At 48.5% G+C, this 19,276-nt stretch overlaps 1 protein-coding gene across 1 annotated transcript in view; it reads left to right on the top strand.

Annotated features, from left to right (window-relative positions):
- Positions 1-19,276, top strand: part of LTBP2 (latent transforming growth factor beta binding protein 2) — a 1,878,832-nt gene that overhangs the window by 1,307,848 nt on the left and 551,708 nt on the right. The window contains exon 16 of the mRNA XM_085626762.1: positions 1,269-1,388. Within this exon, the coding sequence (XP_085482888.1) occupies positions 1,269-1,388 (120 nt within the window). The remainder of the gene's footprint in view (positions 1-1,268; positions 1,389-19,276) is intronic.

The following is a 19,276-nucleotide window of genomic DNA, read 5'->3' as shown; positions in this document are numbered from 1 at the left end:
TTGGTTCCCCAGCCAGCACCAATACTGGGTGATGAGTTGGCTATGTTGCATTGCTCCCTCCTGGCGGGAGCAGTTTTTTTCTCTACTCTCGCCGGACAGGAGCAAAACTGTGTTCCCTTCCATAGAGAGTGCAGGCAGAGAATTACATTTTGATTACCTGTCTGCGCTCTCCTGGGTAGGCAACAGCAGTATTATGAGGAATGGAGTCCCTGGGACACTGCTGACATCGGGCCCCCAGGGGTGGGGACCCCGGGGGCAAAGATTGGCTCGGATGGGGGACCCACTCGCTGCTCCCCAATTAAAAATAGCTGCTCCCCAGGGAATGGGGTCCCAAGGCCTTTCAGAGTCCCAGAGAAGAGGGTCCAGCACCCCCATTTCTGTTATAAAAATACTTTGCCCCTGGCGTCCCTGGGGCCATATTATGGCTCCAGGTGTGGGCCACTTGCCCTTCTCCCCTAAGAAAGAAATCAACTCACAGGGGATGGAGTCCCTGTGGCCTTAATATTGCTCAAAAATGGGGGCTGAATGTCCTTCTCCCCAAATAAAAGGTCGTGCCAATCCCAGATCCCTTCCCATCCCCGCCAGACCCTAGCCCACCCTGAGGTGCTTTAATAGCTGGAGCAGGCATCGTCTTCTGTTTTTAAGTTTTTTGAGTCGGGTGCCCCTGTAGTGCACGCCACAGCTGGTCCTTGTTGGGTGCTGTGCGGTGAGGCTCAAGGTGCCTACAGCCCCGCCAGCTACCCACACTCACCTATCCCGGGTGCAGCAAGAGCCGGCATTACTCCCATCCCGCAACAGCAAATGTTGAGGGCCCGGGTTATAATTACTTTTGGGCACGAGTTATAGTTACTTGAGATAACTATAACGATAACTGCTGGATTTCTGCGGTTTTGTGTGTGTAAAATCTGAACCTAACTATAACGTCCCTGGAGCCTCTGTTTTTTTTCAGTGAATTTTTTCAAATAATCCAAGATGCGGGAACCCTCAGATGGTTAGGAAGGTTCAGAGCTAATGACTATAATAAAGATCCCCTGGGAGGAGAACAGTAATTGCAGGTTAGTAATCCTTTGGTTAGTTTATGAAGGTGTGTTTTTCTTGTACATGTTGATGATTTATTTCTATCTGCATATTTTAATGGAATGCTAATTCTGTTAGCTTCACATAGGAGTATTTCTCATTCCTATATAGATGAAAGGTTATTTTTGTCCCCACTTACTTATGGAATTCTATACATATGTTACCTTCATGAAGGAATATTTCCCTTGCAGATGTTGATGAGTGCCAGTACCCTTCTTCCTGCCCTGGAGATGCCTGCATTAATACACCTGGTTCATACGAGTGTCTTCGATGTCCAGAAGGCTACAGACCAAGTAGTGGAAAATGTCTCGGTAAAGAACTGTTAAAACATTTTGTGCTCTTGCTATCACTGAGACCAATGTTTCTGTCATTAGACCAATTATCTTATATTTTCAATCCATTCCCTTGCATTGCTGCCCTGGATCACTGAATAGTTCTGAGTCATCTCAGTTGGTTAAAGTAAATGCTGTTGATATCACATCCAACTTACATAACTGTCTGCGGGGCAAAAGGCAAAGAGTGGAACTGACTGTGGGTGCTGGCGGAATAGCTTTGAAATACACGTGGTTTTCCAGCACAAGTGGCTTGGAAAAAAGCCAAAACATGGAGTGTCTTTATGCATCAAAATGAATGTTCCAAAAATGTGTAGAAATGTATCAGAAATCAGTGAAAGTGGAAATTCTCCGCTTATTCTGTATATAAAAATGGTCCAGTGAGAGTCAAATGCCCGATTGCCAAAGGCTCGGAGTAAACGTCGGAAATGTAAGCCGGTACAGGTCCCTCAGTACGATGGGACCCGCTTTGCGCCATATACGACATGAAAAGAACCATCATGACTTTGTGACTGTGGCTGGCACAGTGAGATCGTGCTTGTCTCATGCACAAGGGACATTGAAAGGGCTGTTATGATCTTTGTCAACGTGGCATTTTGCTGCCCTCTCCGAGGCAAGGTAGCTGAGCGAGTTAACCGCTTTCTGCTGTCTGAGTGGGATGCCGCTCTGGACTTAGAATCTCGATAAGGCTAACTCAGCCTTTTATCCCTTCGAAGTCAATAACTTTGACAGCGCTTAGATACAGCGGTATGAGGCGCAGCATAACGAACCTTGTTATTGTTGTAGGATGATGGAGTCCCCCCTTTTCCCCTCAGTGCCACATTTTTCTTCAAACCAGCTGTAGCTGAGAATGATGAAAAGCTGCCGGACACATACCCAGTGGATTAGAAAGGTTAGCTCAAGCATACTCATTCTCATTACTGTACCTCTCTTCACTCACAGTCACAAACAGCACACACAAGCTGTACGTTGTTTAAGACGCATTGCGTCACCTCCTCCACCAGCTGGCGCGAGCATGTGACAGCACCAGCTCAACAGCACCTTTGAACCGGCTCAGCTGCACTCATTCTGTGCAGAACATGATTAATTGCCTTTCAAGATGTAATGCCTCCACTTAATGCTACACTGCTAATATGTGTTTATCTTCCAGATAAAGTAAACCTCGCTTTATAATACATTAATCATAGTTTGAAATGGAAAGGTAGCCTGTGACGTCAGGCGACGAAAACAAGGTCTCCGCCCAAACACACACATTCAGATAATTCTGCACTCGGGGAATTGTACATAGTAAAGAAAAGGATAGGTGTCAAGAGCAACTCTAGAGTCATTTCTAGACAACTGAAACAGGAACCATCAAAAACTCCTGAGCACTGTTCCACCTATGCATGAATGACAGACCACAGAAGTAAGCGCACTGAAGTCGCCTTAAGGCTGCATGCTGGCACTGTATAAACAAATTCAACCCTATAAACTCCTATACCCACCCACTGCCCCACCCAAAGCTCAGTAACTGCCCTCACTGCGTTGCAGTCCCTCTGCTTCCACCTCCAAGAAATACCTAAAAAGGCTCAGTTAAAAAAACCGTAAGCCCCTTACCTCTTCTTGGTCTGCAGCAGAGATTGATAACAGCTGATAATAGTTGTAATAACAAAGCGGTTGATGGTTTGAGCCATTTTTAGAGATGAAATAAAAACGAATGTCACTACAATTCTGACATCCGAGCAAGAGCAGCATAACCAAGGTTCTGAGTTTTCTGTTTGTGAGGAAATAGGGTGTAATATATGATGTGGTTGTGAGAGCTCACCGTGCAATACACTACTGTGAGGAAATGGAGTGTATAATAAGGTGAGGTGGTAAGGTCTCACCGTGTAATAAACATCCAACCCCTTTAGGACCAGTCAGGGTTCGTGTGTCAAACCTTAGGTCAACCCTGGGTAACTGTGGTTTTGAGCAGTCATGCTTCAACAAAGGAACAAGTGTAAAGCATTTTAGTAGCATCAAAACAATCGAGGAACAAAGAAACATGTCTCTCAAGAAATCTGTTACCAATTTATAAAAATAGGTTGTGTTTTTCCGAATTTATAGACATCAAAATGAAAAAGATCCACCAGAGGTTTCGGAATATATAAGTTTTACAACGAACAATAATAAATCAAGACTTTTCACACAGCCGTGAACAAGCTTTGGAAAATTCAATGAATTTAACACTTAAGAACTTTTTCAACAAAAAGTTACATCAAGGATGAATGTGGCTACTTACAAGTACTTTGGGTGACCAACTCCAGAGGGGTCATCAAGGTCCAAAGGAACAGTTTCCTTCACAAGAAAAGCAGTCTCCAGTCTAGTTTCGGCGTTAGTGGCCAGCTGCCATTAACATCTATGGGGTTGTCCTGATACAACGGATACAGGATGATGAAGATGCTCCAGGATACTGAAGATGCTGTGCAGTTGATGAGGGACTTCCTGGGGCTAATCCTTGGTCTATGATCTTGGTGAGGCAAGTCTGGCCACAGGGGTCAAGGTCCTCTCGAGTTCAGCAAAAGTCCAGTTGCTACTGGACTACTGGTAGTCCAGCAGAACAAAGTCAGTGGTTTCCTTATTTGGTGGTAACTCTCCTTATAGGCAGCCAGCCAGCACTCCGACAACTCGCCCGGGTCCAGCAGACTCAGGTGAAACTTTTTGAGCCCTAGGTCTCAGTCTTCCAGGCTGCCCAGGGGCAAGGAGCAATGATCTGGTGATCTCGGCCAGCAACTCGCCAGGCAGGCTTCTTCAGCTGTTGTGGCCCTGCAACCAGGAAGTCAGACAACTTACTCTTGAAGTCTCTCTTTCTGACTGGGGCCAGGGGACATCTTCTCCTCGAGCAGGACAGAACAGGAACAGTTCTTTCCTTCACTAGCCCAAGGAGTTGCAGGTGCATTCCAACTTCAGTGCAGCCTCTCTTTGCCAGGTTTAAGGTCAGCAGATCAGTCCATCTTCGGTCCTCTTCTCCAGTCTAAGCGGGATCTAAATTCTGGTTCCCAGGGGTGCCCCTTTTATGCCCAGGATGTGCCCTTAGGGGAGGTTTCAGTCGCTAGCCAATGGACTACTTGGTTCCCTCCCGCCTAATGACAAGTTCTTATGAAATGTGACATCCAGCTATCCCAGAATGCTCTGTTTTGCCCAATCCCAAGATGGCTGAATCCTTCCCTTGGCGTGTTGCGCTCAGTAGCCGAGGTGTGGTTACCTAGGGGCTGCACACCCATGTAAAAAATAGTTAGGCCAGGGCTTCCCCTCTCTGTCCTGACGCCAAACTGTATACCCAGACAAAAGAGCTTCACCTCTCGTGGATGTTCACCAGTTGCCCTGCAAAGGTCGTCTCTCCTTTGAAGCTCGCGATTTTGGGTTAACACCCTGTGTTGCTTCCTGCCAGGAGGAGGTAACACCTCCTTCAGCGGCAGGCCTCTATAGGTACCTACCCTGATAGTCCTTTACACGTCTCTCCAGGCAGGCAGGAGGCTGTCTTGTGGCCAGCATCTGCAAAAGGCCACCGAGAAACGATGGCAACAGAGTGGCAACTTCCTAAAATTTGAATGTAGCAACAAGTTACATTAATTTCGACTTGGGCATCAAGTCGGCTTAATGAAACAAGTTGTTTGATACATTGAAGTACCAACTTTAGTAGTCCCATTTAGAAGTTAGCACTGGCTGAGTTGTCTTCTTGTAACCCTGTACTCACCAATGGTGCTACTAGCCTCTCTCGAGTAAAAACGACAATTGTGAGTTTTTACTGTTAGAACATGTAAAACAAATGTTTTTCTTTTTAATATATGCAGCCTGACTTAAACTAGATATGTCTGTATTAGGAGTGACCTATACACATTAAGGGCCATATGTAGGTAGCTAAATACCGGTCGGTAACGGACGAAAAACGGTAATTTTCCCATTACCGACCGGTATTCAGTCCTTTCCAATGTAGGAGGCAGGTTTTAAGGATTCGGTAATTTACCGATTCCCTATTTTAAGGAATCGGTAAAATATCGACTCCTTAAAAGCTATGTAGGAGGCACTCAAGTGAGTGCATTTTTGCATTCAGGATTCATTTTTTACCACCAACTACAAGTTGGTGGTAGAGACCGAATACCTTTAAAAAAGCAATAATTTGCTTTTTTCAAGGTGCCATGTGGCAGACATACATGCCATTAGGGCATGTATGTGCGCCACATGTGCACACATGCACAATTCAGGGGTGCAACAGGGTTTCAATGTGACACCCTGCCACCCTTGAATATGCTCCCCCTATTACCGATTCGGTATTTACCGAATCGGTAATAGATCGTGAATGGCTTCCCATTCATTCCTATGGACCTCCAGGCCCATAGGAATGAATGGGAAGGTGATTCCTTATTACCGAATCGGTATTACCGATTCGGTACTGTTTACCGATTCGGTAATAACGAATATTACCGATTCGGTACTGTTTACCGAATTTTTAGCTACATTTGAAATACCGATTCCTAAATACCGAATTGGTAAAATTTGGTATTTAGGAATCGGTATTTCATATTTACCTACATCGGGCCCTTAGTATATTAAGAAGGGAGGTTTGGACTTTGCCATTGTTGGAAATTGCAAAGTAGAGGTCATTTGTTTTAATTGCTTTGCCTGCCTGCAGTCACAGGCTGGGAGATACTTTTTACCTTGTCCTACTCAGGGTGTCACAACAAGTGTTGCAGTCCCTAGATGGCATTTCAACTTACTGGCCCTGGGTACCCCTGGTACCACTTAGTAGAGACTTATAAGTAAGTTAGTTCATGACAGTTGGGTAGAGGCCAATTAAGTATACATGTTTAAGAGTCAAGGCACTGAGGTCTTGTTAGCAGGGCTCAGTGCACTCTCAGAGTCGAAAAAACAGCAGCATCAGTCCAAAATGGGGGCAAAAAGTTGGGGTGAATCTGCAAATAGCCTGTTTCCTTACATCACCTCCCCCTCTAATACGTCCAGGAGAATAAACCAGACTTTTGGCAACTCTCCTTGACTATCCAGCGAGGAAGGATGTGGGAAACTGGCTTACCCTTTACAGTGCCTATTCAGCCTCACATCCTTCTGCTAAGATCACTCCCTTTGGGGAGCAGATCTGCTTAAATTAAGACGGGTCCCAACCTAATTGGACCTTTTTCAGGACTGTGTCTCCGTTCAACTTTCCTCCACCCTCTACTTGGGACTCTGGGGTACCAACCTCACCTAGCCCTACCTTAGCCAGAGTGATACCTAGCTGACCCACAAAGGTCCTTCAAAACTTGAGCAATCCCACCATGATCAATTCCGTCTGGGGGACTCCCTTACTTCCCAGCACAGGGTCTGAACACCATGCTAGGGTTAGTGATGCCACAAAGCAAGCAACCAACATAGGCTACTGACAACTGTCAGTATCCAGAACTATGCCCTAAGCTCCTCACTGACAGGTGGATGTGCTCCCTTTAGGGCCAGCTGTGGGGCTCACTTCCAGCTTTTGGGCTGGCAAGGAGTCACCCACTAGATCTGGAGGTTCTTCTAGTTCCTCTAGCTTCTCAGAGTGGGGGCTTCCACCTCAGGTGGCAGACACCCTCCTTCCACTCCTGATTCTGTCACTTCAGGAGAAACACCCTGAGTCTGAGCAGTTTTCTGACACTCCTGTATTTCAAGGTCTGACACACAGTCACCCTTTAGGACAGAGGGGGCCTCTCCAGTGCCATTCTTGGACTCCTCCCCCCACCTGGGTAAGTTACCCCTGGCTCACTGGGTCCCTACCTAAGAGGGGCCTTCTCTTCCTACCTCTGCCTTTTTACTATGCCTACTTCTCCTGACTAGGGGGACAGGACCTCCAGAATCCCTGGAGAGCCCTAAGCGGCCGACCTATTGGGGTCCAAACTGGCCTCTGAGAAGTCATTACCTAGGAGACAATCTAGGGTTAAGTTAGGATTGACCACCACCCTATGCAGGGTAGGGGTAGCCCCTACCTTTAGGGACATTAAGGACACAGTGCGGTCAGTGACTTGCCTTGGGTCTGCCGTCACTCTCACCACCTATCCTGACAGATACTGGTCTGGGGACACTAGCCGGTCCACCACTATGGTGTGACTGGTTCCTGTGTCTCTCAGGGCAGTGGCTGGGATCCCATTGACCTTGATCTGGTGGAAGGTCCTACTAACACGCTCCGGAATCACCATCTTGAAAAGCTACAAGGACCTCCTTATAAGAGGTGTCCTCCTTTAAGTCTACACTAGCCATCCCATTAGTAATCTTCCTCATGGGGATAGCTGCATCCCCTGGTGGTGTCATGGCTGCTGGCAGTCAAAACACAACCTCTTTTGTAAGAGTTTTGTTAATCCTGGGTACCCACTACAAAGGGGCCTTGACCCCCTTCTTAGGGTTCTGAGGGAATCTTTTTGGTAGACTACCTCTCGCCTGTCCCTTCTGTGGGCCTACTCTCCTGTCCCTTCTTGGGATCACCCCCTGGTTCTTTTGGGTACCCACTAACTTGCTATCTTGTCCAGCTCTCTGGGACTAGATAGTTTTAAGTCCACTATGTGTTTGTGTAACTTATCTGATGGACATTTAGATCAAATGTGCTCCTTAGCCACCAAATTGTAGAGCTCCTCATACATTTCCACCCTGTTACCTTTTACCCAGCCCTACAGTCCCTTTACAGAAGCCTCTACAAAGTCCACCCTGGTCTGTGTTGCGCATTTGTGTGTTCTTAAGCTTCTGCCTGTACTCTTCAGGAGTGAGTTCAAAGAGTTCTACAAGTGCTGTCTCCATGTGTGGGTAGGGTTCTGCTACCTAATAATCAAGTGTAAGAAATCTGTCCCTACCAATTATTAGAACTAACTCCCAGAGTAGTGTCTCCAAGTGTTGTGTACCTACTTATCTCATCCTAAGAGCTCTCATGTAGGATGCTAGACACATGTCTGTGCCCTCCTCTTGGACTGATCAAGAAAGGGTCCCTTTGGGCAGTCTGACCACTCAGGCACCCCTGTCAGATACCTCAATCACCTTGTTTCTCTTAGACTTTTGCCCAGCCTGGTTCTTCTTTCTTCAAGGGCAGATTATTTTCTTCCAGGGCCAGAGCTCTCTCCTTCAAACTCCAGGGCTGCCACCTCTTCTTGAAGTGATCTTCTGCTGTTGAGGGAGCTCTTCATACTGCATGCCATGGATGACACCCTGGGCCTGGTGTTGGGGGCGAGGACATTGTTGTCCCCCTCTTGTGTTTCAGTGACAATCCTGTCAACTTCCTCCTCTTCTTTTTCCCCATTTCTTTGGAGTATCTCATTCTCATTCTCCAACACTTGGGGGCTACACACCCATGGAAAGATCTGTAAGCAGTGGAGTCATAGCCCCTGCATTGGCCATTAGTACGAGTACATTGACCTTCCACATCTCTTAGAAGCCTCACCCATAACGTCACAGTCTACACTTCTGGGAGAATAGGCAGATTCCCTACCACGATCTAGCATGGCACCTGAACACCTAGAGTTTGCACAGTTAGACATTCCTCCAGATTTCCGATACTCTTTCTCAAGATATAGCTTCTTTGACTGACAAAACCTATAAGGCAAAATGGAAGTGTTGCCGACCATGGTGCAAAGATCATGGCTTCGACCTCTTATCTGACCTATCTCCTGCCATTAACATGATTAGGGCATAAGTGTGCCTTGACTAATGTCCACTTGGCAGATCTTTTCAGATTTCAAAGAATTCCTGGACCCTAATCTCTACTATCAGCAAGGTTCATTAAGGAGTTCCTTAGAGGTCTGTCCAGGGTGTTTTCACATGTACGCTCCCAAATCCTACAGTTGCAGCTCAATACAGTTCTTGATCAAATAATGAAACTACCATTCAAACCCATTCACAAAGTTGACACCAAATGTGTCTAATGGAAAACTGCTTTTATTGTCCTTACCTTTTGAGATGTCTGTCAGTGCAGTTGAAGCTTTTACCAACCTATCTCCATCCCCGTATTTTGGTAAAGATAGTGTGCTTTTACACACTAATCCAGAATTCACTCCGAAAGTGCCTACAGACTGTCACTTAAACAAACTGGTTATGCTCAAGCATTCTTTCAAAATCCAACAACAAGCAAGGAATGGCATCCATAGATTTTGGTCATCCATCTTCAAAGAGGGAATCCGCTCCCAAAACAAGGCATAGCAACATGGATTTATGCTGTTATTGTACTTTTTCCACTCTAACACTGGTCGTCCCATATGGTCGGGTGTATCAGCTCATTCTACAAAAGGGGTTGCAGCCACATTGTCACTTCATGCCTGAGTTCCTCTATCACACATCTGTAGAACTGCAACATGAAAGAGTCAGTAGACATTTATGAAACATGACTGCTTGGATTCAGACTCTTCTATAGATTCAGTCATCGACTTGCATAATCTTTTTCATTTAGGTAAGTGCCTCTCATGCGCGCCTGCACACCCACAATCACACCCACACACGCACACCACACATAAACACACAAATATAATTTTACCCAGTGGCAATCGACACTGGGTAATTATAGTTAAGTCAGAGTTTCCATAGGAAATTACTTTTTTGTTTTGCTTATAACTTTGGCACTGCTTGCTGCAACAGTTTTGAGGTGATCTGTCAAGCGGGGGACAAGAAAAAGGGGCTTTCCCAAAATGTAAAATCCCCTTACATTTTCCATGGACTTCTTTAAGAAGCATTACCGCACAAACAGTAGCGGTGGTTCTCAGAGGAGAGGGGCGGGTCGGAGAGGGGGAAGACAAACAACGAAAAAAAAGAGAAAAAAAAGAAAATAACTTACCTGCTGCCTGCAGCCCGCTGCATCGCCGTGTTCTGCCATCTTCTTGCTCCTCGTGGCTCCACTGCAAGGCAGAGGGTCCCAGCCTCCCCTGCAGCCAATCCTGAAGCTGCTTTCATACTTGGGAGCAGCTTCAAGATTGGCCTGAGTGCCAGTGATTTGCGCTTCCTGGGAGACTGGGAAACTCCAGTCAAAACAAGTTGGTGCTCAGCGGTGGGATTACTTATTCAGTGCTTGCATCCGCTTAGTGGCAGTTTTGCGCGCATCACCACCTACACTGGATTGTTTTGACTGGAGTTTTCTCCAGATTGTTTTCTAATTGGAGGATTTTTTTGAAATTGTCCTGTGTATATTCCCTTCTTGAGTAAAGTTCCTGTGTTGGGGTCCCATCTGGTAGGATGGAATTCGAATTGGGTAGGCTGGAGGAGTACACAGCGGCCCAATTGAGGGAGTTCTGCCAGGAACGGGGGGTATTCTTTAAGCAGGGGGTGAAGAAGACAGAGCTCCAGGCAAGCTTAAGAGCCTGGGTTATGGCCCACCCTAGCGGGAAACGGGAAGAAGAACCAGAACTAGATCTCCTAGAAGAACCGGAAGTCCTTCTACCCCCTGGGAGCGGTAATATGGACGTTGGGTCCAGGGCCCCATCAAGAGTGGGAAGTAGCGCCTCAGGGGGAAGCCTGTCCTCTGCTGACCTAGTTGATCGGAGGGAAGAGAGACAGCTTAGAATGGATCTGGCCCGGTTGGAAAAGGAGAGGGAGGAGAGGAGGTTCCTCCACGAGCTTCACTTAAAAGAGTTAGAGCTCAAAGTCCTTCAACTTGGAACCCCCAGCAGTCCTAATGGTGGCAGCATACCGAGAGAAGTCCCGAGAGAGTCCAGGCCCTACCTGCCCAAAGATGTGGTTGCTAGCTATGGCATAGGGGATGATATCGTAAAATGGCTGGCTGCCTATGAGGTCTCTCTAAGAGCCCATGGGGTCCCCGAAGCCCAGTGGGGGGGTGGCCTGTATAGGTATATGCCTCCGGTGGGGAGGGATGCCTTGTTAGCGCTAGAACAGCCAGACCAGACCCGGTACCCTGTTATGAAGGTAGCCCTAGTCAGGAAATTTGGACTGACCCCTGAAAAATTCAGGCAGAGGTTCCGGGGTAGTCAGAAGTTGTCCACTCAGAATTGGGTGGACTTCTTGGACTATGCCCGGAAAGCCTTAGAGGGCTGGGTGCAGGGTAGTGAAGTCAAGGACTATGAGGGACTGTACAATTTAATCTTAAAGGAGCATCTCCTCGAGAAAAGTTTTCCAGAGCTGCGTCAGCACCTAGTAGACAGCAAGCTCACTAATCCCAGGAAGCTTGCAGAGGAGGCGGATATCTGGGCGAGTACCCGGGTATCCTCAAAAGAGACTGGAGGGAATTTCCAAGGGGCTGGACAGGGCGCCCCCCAGAAGAAGGGGGGGGAAGACAAAAAGAGGGAGTTCTCTAAAGGCCCCCAAAAGAGTTCACCAGGGAAGGGAGTAGGATTCCCTCCTAAGGTTGGTCCCCACAAACCCCCTTATCCTGACCGTGGTCAGCAGCCTAGGGTTGTCCGATGTTACGAGTGTGGTGAGGTTGGGCACTATAAGGGGGATGCCAAGTGTCCCAAGAGACCACACCCTCCCATGGGAGGAAAGACCCCTGGGGTGGCGAGTGTAGTGCTCGGGGAGGAGTTGCCCCTAGATAAGGGAGGTGAGTGGGCAGGGCTAACCTTAGTGTCCTTAGGGGATTGTGAGATGGTTCCTAAGACCCAGATGCCTTCGAATACTACTAAGTACAGGCAATGGGTCACCATCAATGCCCAGAGGGTGGAGGCTCTGAGGGACACAGGAGCCAGCATGACTATGGTAAGGAGTCAACTGGTGTCCCCAGAGCAGGTGGTCCCCAATGTAGTCCACCCGGTTGTGATGGCTGACAACCGAGAGGGTCACTATCCGGTGGCCCAGGTTCCCTTTGAGTGGGGAGGGGTGGCGGGTCCTCTACGAGTTGCGATCAGCCCTGCCATGCCGGTCGACTGCCTGTTGGGAAACGACCTTGAACACTCGGCGTGGAAGGAGGTTGAGTTCAGGGCCCACATGGAAATGTTGGGGACCCCTGAGTGGACGTGTGCCCACACTCGGTCCGTGACCACCCGAAGAGGGGACACACCGAGGTTGGAGCCTGGGACAAAGGCCCAACCAGCTGCCGGAAAGGGTAGACGGGGACGGGGAAAGCCTGCCCCGGCATCTGACCCTCCAAAGGTGGATGGGGCAACTGAGGTGGTCCCGGAGTCTACGGAGGGGGATGTAACGTCCCTGGAGGGCTTGCCTACCCCTGCAGACTGGCAGGTGGAGGGAGGACCTACTAGGGAGGAGTTTTGTCGGGCCCAGATGGAGTGCCCTACCCTTGAGGGTTTACGGCGGCAGGCCGAAGCCCAGGCAGCGGGTAACGATTCGGGGAACTTCCACATATATTGGGAAGATGGACTCCTGTATAGCGAACCCAAGGCTCCGGTGCATGGTTCATCCCGGGCCTTGGTTGTTCCCCAGCGTTACCGAGCCTTCCTATTAGGACTGGCTCACGAAATACCCTTGGCAGGACACTTGGGACAAGACAAGACCTTTGCTCGACTTGTCCCTCATTTTTACTGGCCTCAGATGAGGATTACGTCCGATACTTTTTGTAGGACGTGTGTAACCTGCCAAGCTAGTGGGAAAACGGGGGTGAAGCTGAAGGCTCCCTTGGAACCACTGCCTGTCGTTGGTACCCCCTTTGAAAGGGTGGGCATCGACATTGTCGGGCCATTGGATCCACCAACGTCGGCCGGTCACAGGTTTATCCTGGTTCTGGTGGATCATGCCACACGGTACCCAGAGGCTATACCTTTGAGGACCATTACTGCACCTGCGGTGGCACGGGCCCTTATGGGAATTTTTACCCGGATGGGATTCCCCAAGGAAGTGGTGTCGGACAGAGGTACCAACTTCATGTCGGCATACATGCGGGCTATGTGGAAGGAGTGTGGAGTTACTTACCGGTTCTCCACTCCTTATCACCCCCAGACTAATGGTCTGGTGGAAAGGTTTAACAATACCTTGAAGGGCATGATCCGGAGTCTGCCTGAGAGCCTGCGGAGGAGATGGGACATCCTCCTACCTTGTTTGCTGTTTTCGTACAGGGAGGTACCACAGAAGGGAGTGGGCTTCAGCCCCTTCGAATTGTTGTACGGGCACCCTGTGCGTGGACCCCTCAGCCTGGTGAAGGAAGGATGGGAAAAGTCTCCCAGGAAACTTCCCACGGATGTGGTGAGCTACATGCTGGCCTTTCGTAGCCAAATGGCTAGGTTGTGGAAGCAAGCTTCTGAAAACCTAGAAGCCAGCCAAACGGTCATGAAGGAATGGTATGACCGAAACGCTCACCCGGTGGAGCTGGAGCCTGGCCAGAAGGTGTGGGTGATGGAACCTGGAGAGCTTAGTGCCCTCCAGGATCGCTGGTCAGGTCCCTTTGAGGTGGTTGAGAAAAAGGGCAAGGTTACCTACGTGGTAGATCTTAAGACCCCCAGGCAGCCCCATCGGGTGCTCCATGTCAACCGCCTCAAGCCTCACCAAGAGAGACCCGAGGTCACGTTAATGATGGTGACTGATGGGTCAGAGGAAGAGGACAGTGAACCTCTTCCCGATCTGTTTGCGTCCCGAGAGAAGGATGGATCGGTGGAGGGAGTGATCCTTTCACCGTCACTTACTCCTGAACAACGGAAGGACTGTCGCCAGGTACTGGAGCAGTTTGCTTCCTTGTTCTCCCTTATTCCGGGAAGGACTCATCTGTGTACCCATGATGTGGACACAGGGGACAGCCCACCTGTGAAGTCCAAGTCCTACCGACTGTCGGATAAGGTGAAGGCTAGCATCCATGAGGAAGTTACCAAGATGCTAGAGCTAGGAGTAATTGAGCCTTCAGGAAGTCCTTGGTCCAGTCCGGTGGTACTGGTACCCAAAGCTGCCCCACCGGGCACTACCCCAGAACTCCGGTTCTGTGTGGATTACAGAGGACTGAATTCAGTGACAAAGACAGATGCTCATCCTATCCCGAGAGCGGATGAGCTCATTGACCGGTTGGGAGCTGCCCAATATCTCAGTACCTTCGACCTCACATCTGGGTACTGGCAGATTTCCCTAACGGATGGAGCCAAGGAAAGGTCAGCCTTCTCCACCCCCGAGGGTCACTACCAGTTCTGTGTGATGCCCTTCGGGCTCAAGAACGCCCCTGCTACGTTCCAGCGATTGGTGAACCAGGTCCTCTCTGGAATGGAAACCTTTTCAGTTGCGTACCTGGATGACATCGCTGTCTTCAGCCGCAGCTGGGAGGACCATCTGAGTCACCTTCAGGCCGTTCTTCAGGCTTTGCAGCAGGCAGGTCTGACGATCAAGGCCAGTAAGTGCCAGATCGGGCAGGGGTCGGTAGTGTACCTCGGTCACTTGGTGGGTCGGGGCAAGGTGCAACCCCTCCAGGCCAAGATCGAAACCATCATGGCCTGGGAACCCCCCAAGACACAGACAGAGGTTCGGGCCTTCTTGGGCCTCACTGGTTACTACCGACGCTTTGTCAAGGGATACGGAACCATCGTGGCCCCCTTGACTGAGCTCACTTCCAAAAAGCACCCTCGACGGGTGATCTGGACCGAGGGATGTCAACAAGCTTTTGACACCTTGAAAAAGGCCATGTGTGCGGCACCTGTTCTCAGGGCCCCTGACTTCGCTAAGGAGTTCATCGTCCAGACAGATGCGTCGGAGCACGGTATTGGAGCAGTGCTGTCGCAACTTAATGATGAGGGTCTAGACCAACCGGTGGTTTTCCTATCTAGGAGACTACTCCCCCGGGAGCAGATGTGGAGTGCAATTGAGAGGGAAGCTTTTGCGGTGGTGTGGGCTCTGAAGAAGCTGCGGCCATACCTGTTTGGCTCGCACTTCCTGGTTCAGACCGACCACCGGCCCCTCAGGTGGCTGATGCAAATGAGGGGCGAAAATCCCACCGCTGCCACCAACTTGTTGGACCTATGTCCTAGGGGTAGCATGACTTCCATTAACAGGCGTTCCTCTCAACATGGCGTTTCGTGCTTGCATCCTCCTCAGTCCGCAATCCAGCGCGACACCACTCAAAAAGGACACCACACTGAATATATTTTAACGTTTACTCGAATCCTTCCAATTTACTTCTTTTACGGAAATACTCAGTTTCCCAAGACAGAGTAAAACATTACATTTGCACTTAAAATGACAGTTCCATTCCAACGTTACATCTTATAAAGCGATTACAGAAACACCCCCTGAGCTTCTCCTCCCGCCCCGATTCAGAAGATCTAGGTTAAATTCCTACAGGGAGCGCTCCGCACCACATCTATAATTTCTACAACTTCAATAGAGAATTTGGTCCTAACTCAACCTCCTTCTTTTAAGTGCTACGCTGGATATTCCCTGTTGCTTGCAATTAAGTGGTGACCTCTAACAGTCTACGTACTATCTAGCCGATAAATCATTACATTTCAACATTGTACATGAATTCAGGCAGTTACCAGTGTGGAGATCGCTTTTCTCAACCCTGATGATGGATACCTGTATCTTCGCCTTCCCCCCACCTCAGTGGTCAGTCTCTTGTACAATCAAGTCAATCTACCCACATTACCAGTCTCGAATCCGGGTCTCTCAGAGACTGTCAACAGGGTTCCTCAAGGCAACCCTTGGCCACACTTGCCCACTCTCTGGCGCCCTCCGGGGTTTCCTTTTCCCCCCCCACCGCCTCCTTCTTGTGCCCCTCTTACTTTGCTCACGAGGGTCCAGTTACCGGGGAATCCAGACTCCCAGCGCCAGCCGAGGAAACCTTGTCATCGGGTTGAGGGCACTTATTAGATACCCCCGCTGAAGCGCTGCTCTCTAGGCTTCCCTTTCAGGAGGATCTCCTCTGCTGCTACCTGCCTTCCGTTGCAACCCTCACGGCTGTGGACTCGGCCAGCCAGCTGGGTTCCCCGCGTTGCTTGGATTCTCGATGCTTGCGGCCACAGTTAATGACGTATCTCCTGGGGGTGCGGCCACGCTACCGGCATCAGGGGAAGGCGGCGCTGCGGCCCCTCTCACGTGATGCGAGTATGCCGGCCTCTTTGCCTTCCGCGTCCCTCACTTTCCTCAGACGATCTTTCTCACCGGGGCAACGGCGTCACTCGCTCCTCACAGGGAGTCTCTCCACAATCTCCGGTCAGCAACGAACCACCCCCAGAGGGTGACAGGAGCCTTCCACCCTATTTTGAAGTGAAGACGGTGAACTGCTCTGGTAGGATCTCGATGTGGGAATTGGGGGGGGGGGGCAAATTAAGGGTGCCAAGAGTCCTTTCGTGCAGCTAGATTGGAGATTAAAACCCCTCTATTTCCTGGGAGTGGGCATCGCCCTGTTCAGCTGGAGTTTCAGGGAGGGGGGGTGGTCGACCACCAACTGATCCTGGGCCACTTCCAAGGAGTTTTGCCACCGGTAAATCTCCAGATAGCACTGACCACCGGTTCTCCGACTGTGTCCAGGGCCCGGTCACAAGGTTAGGGGTGATGTCACCTGGTTTGGAAGTTTGCGCAGGTCCGCGAACCTGTCTGTTCCCTTTCAGGCACAACCACCTCCTCGCACAGGTGCCTTCCTCCTGATTGCCACGCAGTCCATCTAACCTAAAATGGCTGCCCTCCTGCCACCTCTATTTATCACCTTGGGCCAGACTTGCCAGAAGGGCCCAGAAGGTTCCGGAACCTCTCATGGCAAGTCATGGCCCAGGTGTCAAAGTGACAGTTGGAGCCACCATTTTGCGCATCTCACCTTCCTCATCTATTCTCCTCAGAGGAGCACCTTGCGTCTTTCCCTCAAGTGATGAGGAGGAGGCGCCCAGAACCTCTACATCAGCACCTAAAAAAGTTAGGTAGACAGAAAAAATGAGAAGGGGAAAAAGGACAAAAATAATAAAATGAGGAGGGAACTGCCAAAGGGCTGACAGGTCTAACACTGTGCTTTGCTGTCTCCCAACCCACCACCAGCCAAACCGTCATGCGCATTGATAACAGTACATACCACTCCCTGTGGGTGCCTGTAATCCCCTTGCCCAACCCCCAAGACTTCAAGAAAAAAAAAACGATAATAAACCCCGGTTTATTATTGTTTTTTTTGTTTATTTTTTTACCTTGCTGGTAAGTGGTGCGACTCTCCTCTGGCATAGCGGAGGAGCCTCCGTGCGCACAAACTGCAGAACAGAATTAAACCAAATTTGACAGGAAGCTAGCTCTTTATCTACAAATTGTGCTCTTTGTGATCTGATGTAAATCCATTCAGTAGTATTTGAGAAAAAATGAGTGTATATCTGGAAGGTTGGGTCTGAAGGACTCTTGCAAGAGTCCCTCAAACCCAATTCTCTTTAAAATAGAGCATTCTTATTGGCCCAGGGAGCTTTTTTTCCCTTGGGCTAATTTGCTCCCGCAGGAGTGAGTGCTCTGATTGGCTACCAGCAACATGAGAAAAATGTTGCTGGTAGCCATTACAGAACTCGTGGGACATAATCCCCTGTCCTGAAGTTTAAAAATAAAATGATATAAGGGTGCTGGGTAGGGTTAACCTGACCCTTAGGGGAGACACACCGGTGGCTGCCTGCGGGGAGTTGGCTCGCTGAGAGGCTGCCCTGCACAGCCAAAGGCCATGTGCGGAAGGGCGTTGGATTTACATATGGTAATAAAATATTACTTTATGTTAATAAAAATCCTAGGAATTCACTGAACAAAACGAAGGTTAAAGTAACCTTATAGTTAGGTGTTATAAAAAGATTTGCTTTTGTTTAAGAAAAAAATGCTTAGAAATTCCCGAAAAAAATAAAGGTCAAAGTGAAGTTATAGTTAGGTGAATGTCAGTGACAACATTAACATTTTGAACTAAAAAAACCCAGAAATGAACCAGTTAAAATTAGCAGAGCAACTATAACTTGCACCCCCGCCATGCACTGCTTATGACCTCACATATTATATCACTCATGACATATTCTGTGACATAATTTATGACATCTCAAATGACATCATTGATGACATCACTGTTGACATCACTCATGCCATTATCCAAGCTTCTTTTGTACACATTACTCTATAAATGAGTATGGCATTAGAGGTCTGAAAGTAAGTCCAAAATAGCTCAGACTAATATGAAGCATCATTAATGGCATCAGAGATACAACTCCCCTTGTGTAGCAAGTTTGCGTTATTTGCAACATTATTCATATGCCATACGCTTCGCGGGTAGCTTAGTTCACATTAACATCAACCACAGATTTATGGGAAACCCTTAGTGCAGACGGTGCTCAGTCTGTATACAACTGTTAAAAGAAAGCCAAGTTCCTTCACGATTCTCAATGTCTGTTGTCAAAACTACAGATAGCCTTTATCTGTATCAAACCCCTCACAGTCAACGAACCTACATTGAGAAATGAAGTTGATATCAGTAGAAAAGTGGATACTGTAAATAGTGTTTACTCTGTGGAGAGAGTTTACTCTGTACCATACTGTTTGCAGACAGTGAACCTCTCATGAGAAGTATACCACAGAGTATTAAAATGTATCTACTAATAACAGTTTACACTCTATGTAAAACGTGTCCAAAGAGAGACTATTCACTTAAAATAACCTAGGCCTAAAGGTACTAAAGATCATACTATCTGCAACCTACATACTGTGACGAACATTTACAGGCAGTCCATCTTTTGAAGCCAAACCAGCACACTTACATGGGCTAGCACCTGGTGCACACAGTCTTCTATGCTATGTAGAAACTGTCATGCTATGGCAATCCTGTCTAAAAACTCTAGGCTGCTTACAATACTTAGTATCTTCTACGTAGAATCTTTGCACTGTTGGAAACATTTTCTGAAGAACCAAAAAACTTGTGTGGAACGCACTGGATACAAGTCATCAACTGTTACCTGCACACAGAGTTACTCTTGAATACATAGATTTATGACGTGTTCAATACCTCTACACACCTACAATGCATTAGGAGCACATGTGTTTAGTTA

The sequence above is a fragment of the Triturus cristatus genome, chromosome 9 (assembly GCF_964204655.1).
Source record: "Triturus cristatus chromosome 9, aTriCri1.1, whole genome shotgun sequence".
NCBI classification, from domain to species: domain Eukaryota; kingdom Metazoa; phylum Chordata; class Amphibia; order Caudata; family Salamandridae; genus Triturus; species Triturus cristatus.
The sequence above is the reverse complement of the archived record's forward strand: the minus strand, read 5'-3'. Positions and strand labels throughout refer to the sequence as shown.